Source organism: Vanessa cardui, chromosome 19, assembly GCF_905220365.1.
Source record: "Vanessa cardui chromosome 19, ilVanCard2.1, whole genome shotgun sequence".
In the NCBI taxonomy this organism is placed as follows: Eukaryota; Metazoa; Arthropoda; class Insecta; order Lepidoptera; family Nymphalidae; genus Vanessa; species Vanessa cardui.
This window is the reverse complement of record NC_061141.1, coordinates 4,119,066-4,138,726: the sequence shown is the minus strand read 5'-3', so window position 1 is coordinate 4,138,726 and position 19,661 is coordinate 4,119,066. Positions and strand designations below refer to the sequence as shown.

Genomic DNA, 19,661 nt, shown 5'->3' with positions numbered 1-19,661 from the left:
CACAAAAGGCAATCTTAGATACTCGTAACACTGAAAACAAAACTGTCCAAGGAAAATCGATTATGAACGTAATATCCAAGAATTGTGAACACATTTGCGAATTTGCAGCCGCCCTCCGATCCCCGGCCGTTACAGAGAAAAATATATTTTCCCCGTTGCCAATAGCAACAAGAAAACAGATAGATATTATTATCTAGGGACGCCCCGCGGCGCTGCCTATATACATATAACGAAGATTGTACGTGTTAAAATGGGCATACATAGAGCATATTTGTGTGAGTTAGGTTTTTACGCATGCGTGCTTTTTCGGCGAAAGTAGATGGATATTGGGGTTTTTAGGCCCTGAAGGGGTGAGTGGGGAGGGCCCTAATCTGTGTCCCTTTGAGGCTCCCGATTGGAATTTAGTAATCATATTAAATTTTAAATTACACGTGCTTGGAAGTTAAAAGGGCGGGAACGTTTCGCAATTTGTTTCCTATTAGATAGTTATTTAGTTTGGCTGAGATTTGAATGTGTGTGTGTGTGTGGCTGATACGTATTGTGTATGTGTGTCGAGTAACTTTATGAACATTTGTTGCTTTTGTCTATTGTTGGAACATTGATGTTTATTTCGTTATTAGCCATGACTAATGGAATGATTCTCAATTAGTAATTAAAAAAGTATTTTTAACGAATGTCGTACAACTAATTTCAGAACATACTATACCTCATTTAATCAAGCTCAAATCAATATTTAACATCTTAATAAAATGTAAAAAACTACCGATTCAGATTGCAGAATTGAATCTTTAATACCCTTACGTAGTATAACGAAGGCGATATAGGTATCCTTGATGAGGCATATTTCTGTTCGTTGAAAATTATTGAAAATAATTTAACATTATGTTAATTGTAAACACTATATATATATACTATATATATATATATACTTTTGCACAGTTAATTTCATTGGCCAATGTTAAATATAATGATAAGTACAAATTGCGTACGCTTGTGACTACGAGACCGCGGGAGGTAGTTAAAGGCTGGGATAATTATCTCAAAGATTGACACGTTTAAAGATGTGATGAATTTCATATTTAAATAAATATATAACAACAGTCTTTAACACAAACCATAATTTAAATCTATCCTTCTAAACCATCAACTTAATGTCTGAAAATCCACAACAGCGCGATTTCTTAGTCTATGTCCATGGGCGGTGGTAGTCACTTTCCATCAGGTGAGCCTCCTGCTCGATTGCCAGCTATGTCATAAAAAAAACATTATAAATGTGAAAGTAACTCTGTCTGCCTGACTGTCTGTCAGTCGCTCTTTCACGACCAAACCACCAACCAATAAAACCATGACTAGTTTTAATGAAATTTCGTGTGAAGCAAACTTGATCTCCAAGGAAGGGTATAGGATACTTTTTTACCGAACACATAACAGCCAACCCATAAAACGCGTTCGAAGCCGCGGGCGACACCTAGTATATAATAAATAGGTTATTGTATATACGATTTAAAATTAAAAGGTCGTTCAACACATCTAGGTATCATCGATCAACCGTGTGTTAAGAAATCTGGCGTCGCAGAAGGAGCAGGCTGCGTCTGCGCAGAACGACAGCGTTTACGAGAAGCTGCGAATGTTCAACGGTCAGGCTGCGACGGGTTGGTGGTACCCCGGCCTACCTACCGCTCCCGCGGCGCCGACGATACCAGCTCCATTACCACCTCAACTCAACAGGCCTGGAACTGAAGAGCATAAGAGAGGTAAGTTCTGATGATAAGGCTACCATTTTCAGGGGTACTGTCATATTTTGGACCCCTGCTAGAGTAGAGAAGAATTATACAAATAGTAACTTTAAATGAACTGTATTACTATTCAGGATAATGCCCTCGGCGTAGTTTATTTAAGCTATCATTAATTGTTTCTGTATAACTTTGATATATTTCATTAAATATAAAAAAAAAAAAACAAGAAGTATATATCGTATCCAACATCGATGACCTGACATCCCTACTAGTTGATATATATTGGTTGCGACTTGCGTTGATCGTTGCTATAATAGAAACGTAATTAAGAAGAAATACATGCACCAGAATTTATTTGATTTTTGATCGGAGATGACGTCATCAGAACTAATAGCAGTGTGGCATACTATTTCATTATATCATGAACATTGCATCTGCAAGCGTGAACGTATCCGCTACTTAAGCAATTGTCAGAACGCCGCCTATATATTTGCGTAGTGGATACTCAGCTTTGGAACCGAGTTATGTAGGTATAATTCTTGGGCTTGTTTACACTAACTTAGACCGTCTCCTTGGTGTAGTTAGTTTATCTCCTCTTGATATCTGAACTTGAGATGAAATCAAAGGGTTTATTCGTCGTAAAATTTTCAATGAACAGCCTGGAAGTTGCACTTGAACTTTTTATAGACACATTCGATTTTTAAACAATTTAAAATGAAAGTGAGAAGTACCTGTTTAGAACATATCATGTACAGTAGAAGTAAGAAAAGTTTCATCACCTTAAGATCTATTTTCGTGTGCTCAGTATGAGCGATAATCTGCTTTACCGATCGAGAATGACATATTGCGTCGCAATTATTTGATGTTTACATTCAAAAGGTACTAAAAGTTAAAGAATTGATAAAGAAATTTGAAGGTTTCACTCTGATTGTCCTATAATGAGTCCGGTGTAGTTAGCATAAATATGTTCCCTTGAAAATGGCTGCTATGACCGAAATTGGTTAGGAGTACATCATTATTTCAATAAAATACGATTATATATACGATACCCGTACTGTATTACTGGAACAAATCATTCCCGTCTAGTTCATACATTAACTTGTATGACGTAAATCCAATCTTGAAATAAACAATTTAATTTACGAAACGTCAAAGCGATAGACGGTTTTCAAGCAGGCGTTCAAAGCGTATAATAATGTCAGGCACCTAATAGAGGTCACGACATGACAACGATGTCCTTTTTCCCTCTGCTTTGAGCTACGACTCGTCTGAATGCCTGAGACCTAGAATAGGGTTGCCACTTAAAGTCGAAAAATAATTAAATATTTTTTTAATTTTTAATGCGATTTATGACTTTTATGCCATTTTTGACAATTAGAATTGTATTCTTTTTAATAGATTTTTCATAGTAATTTTAGTATGAAAAATCTATTCTTATATCAACTGATAAGAGAACTATTTTATATAGCTATTTTAATTAAGTAGAGAATTCTTAGCAATCACATTATTTTTTTATTTTTAGATTAAATAAAGATTTATTATCTATACTTCTATACCAATATTATAAATGTGAAAGTAACGTTGTCAGTCTGTTTGTTTGTCGCTATTTCACTATCAAACAGCTGGACCGAATTTGATGAAATTTTGGTATGAAGCAAATTTGAATTCCAAGGAACATATACTTATTCGCCTAACACATGTCAACCAAACCCTTGAAACGCGAGCGAAACCACTGGCGAGAACTAGTTGAATTATATAAATACAGTCAATGTCTAATCGTTAATATACTTAGAGAACAGCAATAACTGTATAATAATTTAGAATTACACTTACATACTAAATCTACGAGATATAATATCATACTATGAATATTTATAATCTGTAAAGTGACAGTGTTATCGTTTAAATTTAATAAAGTTACTAAAATGCACGCAGCCCTTAACCTTAAACCGAGAGGCTTGTAAGGGTAGGGGGTGGGGGGCAGTTGGTTCAGCCGACGTTTCTTCGTTCGTCTTTGTGGCTTGCAAGATTATGTCTCTTTGTTACTTGTGTGATGTTCGGTTTTACGTTATTACGCAGATTTGAGAACTAAATATTTGAGAGATGAACAAGGATACTAATAATATAAAATGAATCTTTAATATTAAATAATAATAATTTGCTTTTATTATTACAAGAATGTTTAGTATAAATGTGACTTTATTTCTTTTATGAAGTCGAAAATATGATGAAATTTGTGAGCGGTTTAAACAGTTGAGTTACGTACTCGATTGGAATCAAGCAGGTTACGTGTGGTTGTCCTCATGGGTTTCCACCGACCTTCATTAAACCGTAGTGGAATAAGAACTAACCTTATCTAAGAAGGAAGCTTTTTCAAGCAGTCGTATAATGTCTAATATTTAACTTTACTAAACCAATGATGTCTGACTACATTTATAGATTCTTTATGTTACATTAGCAACTCGCCCCGGCTTTGCACGGGTGCAATGCTGATACTATATGATACTATATAATGTTGATAGTAAATATGTACCATAGAATTTGTTTATTGACGACATCATGAAATTTCAAAAAGTATCATTGTTTCTTTATTATTTATCTATGTATAATGTATTATATACAAAACTCTTCCTCTCGGATCATGATAGATATAATTACAATTACAGATCAGTATGTAAACATGTTGATTATAACATCTTAATATGTACATTTTCACTTAAAACTTATGTAGACCTAACTACCTATTTGAGCACTACTCATTATGAACAAATAGTACTTCTTTAAGGATTACATTGTATTACATTGAGCTAAGTAAGGTAGTTAAATTACATAGAAAAAGAATCCCATGTACCCCATGTAATCGAATTCTTGATTCCGTGGTTAGAATCACATTTAAAGAATGGTACATTTTTTTCCATTGTAGGTGACCACTAGTTAAACTTTTGCCCAATCGATTTTTTTAGAATACTTTATTAATATCAATGCTTCCGAATCGTAAATAAAATTATAGAAATGTCAAACTACGTTCCTCATAAATACTTTGGAGAGTGCCATACGATTTAACCCATTAAACGCTCAAATGTTTAAAGCAAACTTATAGATTCAATCACTTCCCTATTCGAAGTACGGAGTGCAATTTCTCGTGAAACCGATCGTTCGTTTGTAATAGCGATGTCTGTACAAATAAATACAAGTATTATGGATTGGGAAATTTAAATGTTTCTAATTTTGTTAAAGAATACCTTGTCTAAATTATTTTAATAAACTTTAATAAAAAAATATTAAAAACTTGAATTAAAACACACGCTATGGTTTATCAATTATTATTAAAAAATAAACAAATAACAAAATACACCTCAGTTATTACATAAATAGCAATAAGTATTAAGTAAGCTGAAATAAACCAGTTTAAACGAGTTTATTATGTAAAAAAAACCCAGTGCTTAAGAAAACAAAAAAGGTTTTATATACATAAATATTCCACAATAAGATTAACACATGGCAACACATTGCTGGATACAAATTAGGACACGTCACGCTACATGCTCTTTGACACCGCAATCCTTTCGCACGTGACATACAAAAAAAACTACAAATTTTTGTTTTGTAGCATTTTCACAACACTATTTGACTTTATGCAAATAAAAAAAAGTTATAAAAATTATAAAACATATAATTTTATTTTTGTTTACGGTTCCATAAAATATTTTAAACGTCAATCAAGATAACCTTATGATTTCATAAGTTTAGTTATTTAACACATTTCTAAAACGTTAATTAATTTTACTAGTATTTTAATTTACACGCTAATTAGAACAATAACACTCGGAATTTAAACATGTTGAGTTGTTTAATTAGAACAAAGAATCTATTTAATTATTAAATATTCCACATTAGTATTTAGAACACAATGTTAAATCGTTCCGGTGGCTTGTGGCACGTAGCGGCTTGCACTTTGACGCTATACTCGATGTCGCACGTGACTCGAAACACAAGTTTTGTTAAAAAAAATTATGACCTTTTTTTCATTACATTATATACTTTGTCTATCCAGTAATTAAGAGACTGCTTAAAAAGAAACATTATACATGTATACCGTATTCCTATATTATAGATCTTTATATTATTGTCAATACAGAGTAGTGTTTTTTATGGTATAGGTTGGCGGACGAGCAAATGGGTCACCTGATGGTAAGTGGTCACCATCACCCATAGACAATTACGCTGTAAGAAATATTAACTATTCCTTACATCGTCATTGCGCCACCAACCTTGGGAACTAAGATGTTACGTCCCTTGTGCCTGTAGTTACACTGACACACTCACTCTTCAAACAGGAACACAACAATACTGAGTACTGTTATTTGGCGGTAGAATAACTGATGCGTGGGTGGTACCTACCCAGACGGGCTTGCACAAAGCCCTACCACCACCAATTGTTGTTGTTCAAGTAATACATGAAAGGCCGGTACGACGTTTTTAATAATGTTTAATATGTTGTTTATATCACACTATCTACATATAATTATAATGATAATCCTCCGAGTTTCTTTATTAGTATTTTTAATAAGATATCCAGATCCACTTAGATTTTGGATATTTGGATATGATTTTTTTTTAATCGAATTGTTAGCCTTATTGCCTCCACTGGTACGTTTTTTGTCCAGAGGATCGGAATTTTCGATTCAACGGGGAAATGTTAGCATTTTCGCCACTATTCTACGCGGCCACGGCCACATAAAGAAATTTTCAATTCATATTTGTATATATTTAAGGACTTCATTTTCAATTGTTCTTTTCTTGTTTGTTCATTATAAAAACTATGACCAAATCCACAGCCTTTCAATTCGTCGCCAAGCTTACCACCTATCATATAAGTTGTTATGTACCTGATAATCCACACGGAAACAACAATGCCATTTCCCAATGACAGAATAACTGTTACGGTCTAGTTAGGTAGGCATCATATAAGACCAAAGTTACTCGAAGTCATTTCTTTTCGGGTATAACGATGTATTGTTTTAAAAACGTTCATTCAACGAACGTTTTTCATTAATCTCATTAAATACGCATAATCCTAAAAACGTCCTGACAAAGTTTATACTGAGGTCAGTCCCAAAGTAACAACGTTTTGACTTTAAAACTCCTCTAAACGATTACTTTGTTCGCAAAATTACTAAAAGTAAAGGCGTTATCTGTAAAGATTGGTTACTAGCTTATCTACTTTATTATTTACAGTAACAGCCTGTAAATTTCCCACTGCTGGGCTAAGGCCTCCTCTCCCTTTAAGAGGAGGGTTTATGGAACATATTCCACCACGCTGTTCCAGTGCGGGTTGGTGGAATGCATATGTGGCAGAATTTCGATGAAATTAGACACATGCAGGTTTTCTCACGATGTTTTCCTTCACCGCTGAACACGAGATGAATTATAAACACAAATTAAGCACATATATACATATAGTGTTACTTTATTATTTATCATTATAATATTGCACACTGTAATTCACTTTTGATCTAAATCGTTACTCATTCAGCTTTAATTATTTAAAAAAAAACTTGGTAATTCACTTAAAAAAAACAGCATTTGTTCATCGGGAAGTCCCCGATGAAAAATTCCACATTTATAATTTTTATTAACTGTTTTATGAACGAATGTTTGTGAAATATAAGTTTTTAAAAACGAAATTAATAAATTTGATACTTGAATTTTTTTTACTGGTAATAATTTGTAAATACATGTAAGTATAGGGCTAAAACTGATATCCTACACTTGTCACGTTACGTGTCTACGACGGGTTAATTAACGCCGACTCAGATCGGTTATAAATTCGATTCCGACCTGGCTGTTGGAATGATTGGGAATTTCATGTGATTATATTTTATTTGACAAATAAATATATTTTAAATATATTGCGCATATTTTCAATAAAACATATGCATATACCAATATAGATTTGATGTATCTAAATAAGTAATACGCAGAAGAATAATAACAGCTCTTTATTTTAGTCTTAGATAATTTTTATGTCTGGAATATTGCACTACAAAAGAACTAAAATAAAGGAACTAACTTTATTATCTATATCATATAGATATATATCTATCTAGCTATCTTAGTGTGCGTGACAGCTAATTTTGACACTCGCAAAACGTCAATGTCATTTTACTAATGTGCGTGTATAGTCTATATATCTATAAATGATTAAAGGTAGCAATTTGTATGCCAAAATATATTTTGAAAATGAAAATGTTTGTTATAGTTGCATCGATAAACAATAAAACTAGAAATTAATCATTGATTTTTTTTTCTGTACGCAATGGCCTACAAATTTTTAATATTCAACGCAGTGTTTGATTCACGGGTCGGCGGGCGCGGCTGATGTTCCCAAAGTATACGAGAATAAAACGAAACAAAATGGCCGATGTTTTTCTCTCCGGACAAAAAAAAAGCGCGCGAGTGATTGACGCACAATGTAAACTTTTTTCAGTTCATTTCTCTTTTTTCGAATATATATTTTATTTATTTTTTAAATTATGATAATTAAAATATATGCCAGTAAAGAAAATAAATGCATTTTTGACAAAATAATATACAACGTCCTTGAAGTATAAGCCTATTCCAATGATGGAAAAAGTAAAGGCATATAAACAGACATAGAATAGAGAATATTTTCCTTGAACAGATTAATCATTTCTTTGGTAAATTTTATCACAGATTCGTGAAAAAAAAGTATGAATGATGAATTTTTCTTTAAATTTTATTTATTTAAGTCAGGTCGCTTTTTAACATCTAAAAACATTACAGTCCAATATAATAACAATTCTAATATTAGATTATAAACAGTAATTAATTAAAAAAAAATTAAATTGATTTAAACATTCTTTCGAGTTTACCTTATAACATTACATACTCGTTTTTTCATTTTTGTTAGGAATTAAAGTAGACATAAGTTGAATAGTGTTGTGTTTAAAATAATAATTAATTATTTTGGAGCTGTTTTTATTTAATTTATCAAGCTATTGAAAAATAACTTGAAATATTCACTTACTTTGTTTACTTTTATTCCTGTTACTGGAATACTTTTGAATTGTATTTTAAACATGGCAATTCGTTGAGACGCGTCAAATAGCTATATTATAAGAACCAATGAAATGTCAAATGATATTCGAATTAGGAATTCGAGTAAATATTTATACAAAATTGATATGAAAACGTCGACGAACCTATTTGCTCTTGTTGCGGACTAGTTCAAATAATTGCACAAATTGCTTGTAAACACTGGTTTAGAATATAAACAGTCGGTGGACACGGCGGTCGGACCACCGAGCGGACAATTGCACCAAATAAATTAACCGTGATATTGAGAAACAAACAGATCAACACAACAATACGATCGAAACGAATACAACTATTATTAGCCGGAATTTATTATAAATAACGTACTATTACATTTAACAGCATAATACTACTTCCTTTATAGATAAAAAATAAATCTAAATTCGGTTGTCGGTTTGATTATTCCAGCGTGAAGTCTTGTCTAATTAAAATGGTTATCTTTCATTTAATTATATGTGGTCAGTGATTTACTCGATAAAATTCGAATTAAGAATTATTTAAAAATCTCAACATTGGTTTAAAAAGTTTTTACTGTTTTATAATATCGAATTTAAAAAAAGTGATAAAGTCACACAACTCAGTAATTAATCGAATTGTTTTTCATATACAAACCACTCGAATACTCAGCCTCCCCTAGCCAGGTGGTTCATCACTCGTATTATAACAAAACTATCGATTACTCGTCGCGAGTACTCGATTGTAGTACCGCTATGAAACAATAGCTTTTTAATCGAACCACTCCAGTGCAATTGACTTAAATTCAAAGGCCCTCGATGATCAAAGTGACACGTTAAAAAGTTAATAGCTTAGGTTTCCCGCTTCGGTTGTTTCGATTTGAAATCGAGACCGCAGTTTCGATTACCAATTCGGTAAATTAGCGATTCGACGCGTGCCGCTAAGTTGATAATGATGTATATTTATACTTAATGCAAGTGTTTGTATGTATCATGGATAATGTTGTAAAGACTTCTCAGCGCACTATTTTAATAGAAATTAGACAGTGTCGGTATAACTTCTAATAAATTTAATTCGATTATATCAATACTAACGACCCGTCCCAGTTTCGCACGGGTTTTTTATATTATGACCAAATAGCATAAAATCACTATAAATTTTAGCCAATGTGTTATTCTGATGTATATCCTATGTTACTATAAAATTTCATTCAAATCCGTCCTGTATTTTTTCGTGCAAGAGTAATAAACATACGTACATCCTCACAAACTTTCGCATTTATAATATTAGTAGGATAGCATAGAACTAGTAGGATTTTATGATTGTTGAATGTCAATTGATAGAAGAAACACATCAATAGAATTATTCTTCATACCAGAAATCTTCACGGAAATACTTTTAATTTCATGAAAAACACTCATATATGTATTCAAGTGTGTTAAGTGTTAGGCAAAAAAGTAAGTCTATGTCCTTCTTTGGAGTTCAAGTTTGCTTCACACCAAATTTTATCAAATTCGGTACATTGGTTAGGTCTTGAAAGAGCGACAGACAAACAGAGTGACTTTCACGTTTATAATATTAATATAGATTGTTTCATACAAAATTACACCGTAAACAATTTATATATAAATGACAATACATTTATATGACATTCGAGAATCTATTTTACTTACAATTTATTGCAAATTAATGGCTCGGACGACCACTTTTCCGCCCGTCCTAATAAACCATTATTACCAAACATCGACCACTTTAAATTGGCCCCTCTAGATCGAAGAATCTCCTTAATCGTCGTACGTTTATGTGTGGCAGGGGTAAATAGATGGGTCTGGGTAAGTGGTTGTTTGTAATCAACATCTATCCCCTGCAGGGTCATCTAAATTACTTAGTAGTGGGGTAGATAAGGTTTAGTTTTTATTATTGTGAGCTCGAGTGTGACAATTGATGTCTTGTAATGTAGGTATTTGGGAGGGAGATCTGTTTTGTATCATCGTTATAATTACGGATAGTTTATAAATGCATGCATTTTTACTCCTATATAAACAGTTTATTAATACCAAAATTATAATTGCGAATGTATTCTTACCTGTTGAACCACGCTTGAACCGATGAACCGATTTAAGTGATATTTGGTAAGGAGATAGTTTAAGTTCCGACGAAGGACAAAGGCGGCTTTTTCGATATACCCCTTGAGAGAGTAAAATTAGTGACAGTTTTTGACCCAAAGGTAAACTTTTATGAATTTAGCGAAGCCACTGGTTATTAAATAAATTAAAACCTTTGCTAAGATCTACTTTGCTGCGGTGGCTTCACTCATTTTGGTTTGAAAAGTGTCTTAAAAGCGATGAGGCGTGAAAGGATGGACTAATGAAATCTGATATGTATCGTTATGGTATAGTGTATATAGAAATAGCCTGTAGGTAAGCGTCCTATGATTTGATCATGCGATCTTCGGTTATGATCAACACGTTATATCCACTGGGCAATCTCATCTCGTATTACGATATCATTTAATTATACTAATAAGTAAATATGAAGATTAATTACATTATTTTGTATTTCATTATCAAATCATTCAATTCAATTCAATTCTTGGTTTAATGGCTTTTAGTTGTGCTTATCAAATCATTGTTGTATTGATTACTGATTGACATTTGACGGAAAGTAAAAAAATAACATTTAAACTTTTATGTACATACTTACATTTATAATTTACTAGCGGCCTGCCCCGGTTTCACACAAGTGGAAATAAGGTTTTTTTTTAATTAAAAATTTTTTTGCTTTTTTCCGAAACGATTAACAAAAGTCGTTCTATATCAATTTATTTACACAAAAACCCTAATAAATTATATACCTAAACGTTCCTAATTAATTCCTCTGTCTATAAGTGAAAACCGCATGAAAATGCGTTCATTAGTTTTGTTGTATATCGCGAACATATAGACAGACGCGGACAGGGGTTTTTGTTTTATACTATATAGTGTCATGTATTTTATAGAACAGGTACATACATCGTAAAATGAAATAGAATTGCCAATTTGTAGATGTATTGTGTTATTCGGTAATTGAAGTGAGCCAGTGTCAGCGTGTCGAATTAGGCGAATCGCGTCTTGTCCGGCAACGGCTGCGGGCTGGAGTCGCGAGCGCCTGGCATAAGCTATAAGCGGAAGCGTTTAAACATTCAACTAACTTTGATTACTGGCCTGACTAAGTCTTATTTAAAATCTCTGCATGACTACGGTTCAAAAGGGTTATGTAAAATCTCTACGTGACTTCTAAAATTCCCAGTGTAAAATTACGAAATTTGTAGTCTTTCGTACAATATACAATTACAATGCTATATATATAGCCTTATTGTAAAATAGTCGCCCGCATTTTCGTTCGGGTTTTAGGTTGGTTGGTTGTCATTTATGTCCTTCCTTGAAGCACAAGTTTGCTTCACACTAAATTTCATCAAATTCGGTTCAACGGTTTGGTCGTGAAAGAGCACAGACAGATTCACCATCACCTATAGACAATGACGCTGTAAGAAATATTAACTATTCCTTACATCGTCAAAGCGCCACCAACCTTGGGAACTAAGATGTTATATCCCTCGTGCCTGTAGTTACACTGGCTCACTCACCCTTCGAACCGGAACACAACAATACTGATTACTGTTATTTGGCGGAAGAATAACTGATGAGTGGGTGGTACCTACCCAGAAGGGGTTGCACAAAGCCCTACCACGAAGAAAAATGATTGTATGAGGAGTTATTTGAAGTGTGTGCCTCGCTTGATGCAGCGCGGCGCTAGAGGCTCGCGTCTCGGCCAGGTTCGCGGCGGCCCGCTTGAGTGACAGTATCGATCTCATATAATCGCGCGGCAATCGCCCCCACCTACGCGCTACGCCACGCCATTCGCCCCGATAACTTCAATTCGCTTTATCTCTCCGCGTCCCGAGTCCCGACTTTCTTCGCTTCCCTTTGTGCTTATTTTTTCCAATTTTTTTTTTCACCGCCCCTACTTTTATTTCCTTTCTTATTTTCTTACTATTATTTTCTCTTAGGTATTTTCCCCGGCCCCGTCAGTATCGAGTTCTTCCTTCGATCATTTGTAGGTCGTTATTGGTGAGATTGTGGTTAAGTGCGTCCCGTCTCTCTGAGCGCTTTTTTAATGAATTCTCCTTTATGTTTCGTTCTGTGACGATAAATAAAAACTCGGATTGTGAAACGGGAAACATTCTTCATCCTCTTTAGTAAATAGTTATAAATAAGTCGGCGTGTTCGTTAATCAAGCTCGCTGTTACTGAGATTTTAGTTCGAAACTTCGGTGAAACATGTGTCCTAAGTTTTAAGTCTTATTTACAGCCCCACTTAATTTACAACGCAACGTTAAGTAAACTACTTTAGTGTAGTTATTTTCACCTTAAGTGTACACGACATTATCATACTTGGCAACTTTAAAATTGAGCGCACTTTCTAGGCGACATGATTACAGCTCAGCAATTATAAATTTCCGGGAAACATTAATATTATTGTAAAGCTCTCGATCTCAGGGAGATTGGAGGCCCTGGGCATATTAGGATGACGGGACCTTATGACTAGATAATCAAGGTTATAGATTATTTATATTAACAATCACATATTTGTATTATACTTATTTATTTGATCGATTAGGGGGCCCTGGGTGCTTGCCAAAAGTGTTCAAAGGGCAAGAGGGATCTGGTATTCGCTTACGATTTTAGACTCGTCGGGTATACTTTTGAGTTGTAATTGTGCTACATATTAATACAAAAAATAATCAAATATAAGTTTACATTCGCCACGGCTCTCATTAGACGCGATAAGGGCGCACGCACACAGCGCGATCAATCAAAATTGTCAACCGATCGGAAAGTGTTTCGCGGGAGACGTCGCGCATCAATCATGCTCTGATTGTAGGTACACGCGACGTGGAGGCTTGTACGAATACCCGTTTAAAATATCGAGATAAGAATTTCAAATCTGCAAAAAAATCATATATATTAAGTAGGTTTTCTTTGTGCTTTCTGAATTATGAAAATACTTCTTTTAATTAAGCTATAAGTGTATAGGATAGAATTAAAGGTTTATGTGAATTGTTGAACGCATCATTTAACTACATCTGACAAGCAATTCTCCAATGTTATCCATTACAAAAATTAGCTCCCGCCCACATCTTAGCGTATCAGAAAAATGTGACAGATTGTGTAACAGGCCGTCCATTCAGTGGAGTCATCAACCCGTGCGGCCATTACCGATCCGGGAATCGAACTGGGGCTCAAGTGGTCCGACCATAAAGCAAATTAATCAATTAGCTGAGGGCATGTCGACAACATTACGAGTAACGTTTAATTTTGACATCGCCCTCAGGGAATGCGTTTAGTTTACGATGAGCCTTATCGTTAAATATGGGGTAGGAATGTGGAGGTCACGGTGACTGGTTTTTTGAAGTTTTTGTCTGTAATTCTGGGGTTCAATTGTGCAATTATGCTGATGCATTCGCTTGATAGTCGTCGACATCGCTTTGCTCGAGTGTTGTGTTGATAGTTTATGATGAAGAGTTTGTAGCCCCTTGGAACATTTGTTGAGTATCGTTTTAAAGTTACTTTACAAATGACTCGATACTTCATAGACCTAATGATGCATTATTGAATGCAGATGTTTTGATATATTTTATGACAGCTTTTAGAGATATTAATCTGATTATTTTTTTTACTAGTTGTCGCCCGCGGTTTCGGTCGCGTTTTAAGGTTTAGTCGACATAAAAAAGTAGTTTGTGTACTACTTAGATTTCAAGCTTTCTAAATAGCAAATTTAATCAAATTCGGTTCAGTGGTATTATTTTAATATATTCGGTCACGATTAACGTGATAGAGTAATAAACAGAAAGATATACTTTCATTTAAAATATTAGTAACCAATAGAAATAAAGCTAAAATTATGTTTTTATTTAACACTCCTTTAAGTGGCCAATAGCATTGCTTATAAATATATGTTTTCTTCTCCTAACAGATACACTCCAATCAGAGGCTGGGTCAGATGGCAACAGCGAGCACGCGTCGTCCGGTGACGAAGATTCGCAGATGAGGCTACGGTTGAAAAGGAAGCTGCAAAGGAATCGAACCTCCTTCACCAACGACCAAATCGATAGTCTAGAAAAAGGTAAATTTGGAAATAATATACTTATAACTCGCTCGCTTTTAAGCCTGTACATGAACAGTTGAAGTAAGAAAAGGTTCGTCACCTTAAGATCTATTTTCCTGTGCTCAGTATGAGCGATAATCTATAAGGATCGGGAATGACATATTGCATCGCAATGATTTGATGTTTAGATTCAAAAGGTACTAAGAGTTAAAGACTTGATAAAGGAATTAATTTGAAAACTGACGGAGCTTTTCTTACTCTGACATTACATACCGAGGTCGTAGAATCGAATGAGGTTTTAATATGAGCTATAATTTGTGCGTGTGCTTTATAATATCTCATCCTGATTATATTTTTTTACTATGGCAACATTTGACATAATTATAGAAACGTTCGTTACAGTTGCGCAAATAATTAAATATAAGTATTCTATAGAAATTAATTTCGTTAACATATATCACAAATTTAAAAAAACTAATTTCGCGTCTTGCAACACGAAAATTTCCTTTTGAGTTCTCAAGATCTCATTCATTCAGCATCTGACTTTCAGCTGAGAGTGCTACACGTAAGCGCTCCCCTGAGCCTTCATAAACCAATTTGGCGTCCCTTTCATCTTATTTATTGTTTGCAATAACAAGTTATTAGTAAATAAATAAATATTGTCCCTCCTATTTGCCGAGCTCTCGGCCACTGGCGCGGCCAATTATTATGTCGTGTTAATCTCAGTTTTTCTTGTTTGTTTGTTTGTATTGCCATTCTCATAGTTTTATTGCTTTCGTTATTGCTATTAGTTTATTTATTTATTTTCTTAGTTATCTATATTATTTGATTTTTATTTTTTATATCTCAGAGTACAGAATAAATTGTATTATGAGAGGATGTATTTGTGTTTTTTTATAAAGATATGAACCAATAACTTTTTAGAATTAATATAATAATAAACATGTTCCAAAAAGGTTACACGGATTGTTTTTAAATCCATAATAAAACCAAGAAACTTTCGGAACATTAATAATGGCTGTAGCTAATACTATATAATTTTATTCTAAAATTGAATTCAAACAGCGATTCAAAATGGAATGTCACCGTTCGAAATTTAATTTAAAAACGGATGTCCACAGAGTTCGAGCGCACGCACTACCCGGACGTGTTCGCGCGCGAGCGGCTCGCTGAAAAGATTGGATTGCCTGAGGCACGTATCCAGGTAAAATAAACTCCAGTTTACACCGGTAAGGTGGCTGTATTGTCTATGCCTCGTTTACTAACTGAAAAAAGAAAAAAAAGGTTGCATAACGGTGCGTTTACGTGCGTTTTCACGCTCTTAATTATCTGTCCTTTACTAACAGCACTCTTACTGGTAACGGAAATGGTTATACGACGTTGTACGTTAAAAATTGAGAAATCTTTTAAAAGTAATAAGTGGGAGCTTGTTAATTCACAGCTAAAATAAAATAAAAAAAAAAGATGACAAGGGTGCTTTATTAAAAGCGGACCATGGATGCGTTCATAAGGGCCTGTTTACACTGCCTGTTTACATAGGTACGGGCCGCATGTAGATGCGTCTTTAGCAAACAGACTAAAAAAACAAGGGTTATTATATAAGCCCACCAAGCCACGTTCAAATAAATCTACGTATGTGGTATATAGCTTCCACAAATATGTCGGCAGCAATATGTTAAACATGTTTTTATTGTTTGAATTTTTCATCTTTCGTGTTTAACATTCCATATGTATTTAAACATTTACTTTCGTGTATGTAATTAAAAGAGGGTGGCTTCAAAGTATAATTGGAAATACAAATACATTAGGGAATAACGTCGATTTTAAAAATCGAATGTATAAGTTTTTTTTTGTATAATTTTATTGTTATAGAATCAATACGATAAAAAACTCGAATCAATTAAGCCGCAGACATTTCGTTTCACTTAGCGAGTCGTCACACTCAGTGTTGCCAACAGTTTAAAATACCATTTATCACGGGCAGGAAACTTGGCAACTTTTATAACGGTTTAATGCAATTTTGACTGCAACCTTTTAACTATTTTCAAGAGCACTTAGCTGTGCTAAATTGAATTAGTTTTAAAGGAAGTCAGTGCAACGAAAATATATTTTCAAAGTATCCACGATACAATGTATTTGAGAGTTTGTATTGCGATGATCTTTCTTAATTCGAATAAAAAACTATATTTGAAAGAACTTACTTATTAAGTTTTTATTCATAGCAAATACAAATATGAAATATTTAATAACACGTAAAGAAATTTCGAAGCTTGTTTAACGAAAAATGCTTGTTATATTTTTAATTACATACATAAAATTCCACCATTTTGTGTACTGTGTCGCACGAAAGTTTTCTTCTATAAAAACTGTAAGAGGAAATATCGGCGACATTGTTTTCAGCGGGGCTAAGCTTCTACATTAACCTCTCGTCGGCTGTTAGTTTACATTCGCGAGAGCACTGCAGCGCTCGTACGGTCAACAAGTACATTTTAGGGTTGCCAGTTCAAAATATAGAGGAGAATGGGGGGACATAGCTATCGTTATAATTAAATTATATTATTGAATAAGACAATTTAAAACATTTATAATTAAATTAGAATACGTAGAATCTTAAGGTTTCATCTAAGAATGCATTCGTATTTGATTTCGTAAGATATTTATAATACCTATCAATACTCGAACTGCGACTTAATGATTATGTTTGAAAGCGTTACATAATTATAAATATAACTACTTATATAATCTATATACTATAACATTATAGATGATAAAAAAGCGCGGAGTTAATACCTGTTGACTTCCAAACAGAATATATTAATTGAAATAATTTTATTAACTAACATGACTCTGTATTTTTTTAAATGTTGAAAAAGAGTATCTACTGAGTTTCTTGCCGGTTCTCGGTAGAATCTACTTTCCGAACCGGTGATAGATTCATTTAATTGTAAAATAACGATTCAAAAGTGCTTGTAAAAGCCTACTTGAATAAATTTTATTTTGTTTTTGATTTTGACTATGTTAATAAATTATCGCTAAAGAGGTTTTAAACTAATGAGGTTTTTGTCAGGGTAACTCTTAAAGGAAGATTCGATAAAACCTTATAAGAACAATTTGTATAAATTTTTGATTCCGATTTTGTTACAAGCCTCACTTAGAACTGTCAAAACAGATTTATTAAGAGACTACTCCAAGTTAATTCATATTTCTAAAAGCCATTATGTATATTTCGATTTAAATAACTTAATAATTATGTTGATACAATACTTACTAATCGTTAGTACTTAAGCCCTTTTAATAGTTAACAATGCTATTTAATAATAAAACATAATATAAATGAAAGTTACATTTTCGTTCGGACCTTTCGCACATCAACTACCTAACAGTTCAAACAAGATTACGTGAAAAATCCAATTTAAAAGGCACCAACCCTGAATGGAAATTCGGTAGCTCCGTTTTTCAATCGAAATTATACTCTATCCGAAAAGTATAGAGTTCAAATTGCGACTTTCGAATGTCGACGTTTTCAAGAAACGTTTTGTATTCGGACGTCACCACGTGTTGCCCCGGGTTCAAGGCTGTGTCGAAATGGTGAACGTTAGAGGCACCAAATATCAAAGGTTTTAGAAGACTTTATTAGGGACCGCGTAGAATACTAAACATTCTTACGACAGGGGAAGTTTCCTGAAAGTATTTATGAAACTAGGAAAGTATCTTGTTCTGACTTGATGGTTGAATTATATCATATATCAACAGTTAATTAAGTTAAGATGTTCAAGATAATAGTGTTGATGGGACACTCCGTACTTATTGGTACTGAAATTGAAATCATAGTTACTAACCAGTTCTTGACGATCCCTATTAGGAAAATCTAGAACCTGTCAATCAATGATGATACTTTTATGGCTATTAGAAAGTGCCGACAATTGCAAACTTATGTTTAAATCGAGCAATATTTAGATTTTATCTTATATATGTCCATATATAGTTAAATAGATTTAGTTTTTTTAAATTAATACCATTATAATAACTCATATCTTTGTACTCTTTTCGATTATCCGAACGGCTTATACTATTAATTTAATTTAAACAGTTATACATGGGCATAATTGCTGATATTAATTCTAAGATTTTGATGGTTTTGGGAAATTATCCGAAACAATTTTCATAAAACCATAGTCATCACAGCTGGGGTTGGGTATCGATCTCGCAGCCTATAGCAAGGAGGGGCCTGTAGGAGGGGTTGTTTTGAAAAATTGGCACCCAACGAACAAAACCTTCTTACAAGCGAACACGCCAATTTTGACCTTAAATTCTACATTATAAAGTACATATTGGCATTTATTTTAATCAAAAAGGTTTATATATTTAGCTCTGCTGAAGTGCGATATAAATTCTTTCTTTCTATTATAAGACTTAAAATACTTCTTTTACATAATTGTGTTTATAAATAAAAAAATATTTATTCATTTAAAATATAAAACCTTTTTAATGATAATAATAAATACATTGTTGATATTTTTCTAATAACTAAAAGCTATGTCAAAGTCAGCTATGTCAAAGCAATTGATTAAATAGTGCTTTGTCTATCTACTTATCTATAAATCATTGATGAGAGACAGAGATAACTATGTTTTTAACTAAACAGTCTTTAAATAATGTGTATAATTTGAAAGATATTAACACAATAATAAGCGTAATGGTTTAT

At 33.4% G+C, this 19,661-nt stretch overlaps 1 protein-coding gene across 1 annotated transcript in view; it reads left to right on the top strand.

Annotated features, from left to right (window-relative positions):
* Nucleotides 1–19,661, top strand: part of LOC124538077 (paired box protein Pax-6-like) — a 65,816-nt gene that overhangs the window by 39,237 nt on the left and 6,918 nt on the right. The window contains exons 5-7 of the mRNA XM_047115080.1: nucleotides 1,535–1,754; nucleotides 14,825–14,974; nucleotides 16,078–16,160. Coding sequence (XP_046971036.1) covers nucleotides 1,535–1,754; nucleotides 14,825–14,974; nucleotides 16,078–16,160 — 453 coding nt within the window. The remainder of the gene's footprint in view (nucleotides 1–1,534; nucleotides 1,755–14,824; nucleotides 14,975–16,077; nucleotides 16,161–19,661) is intronic.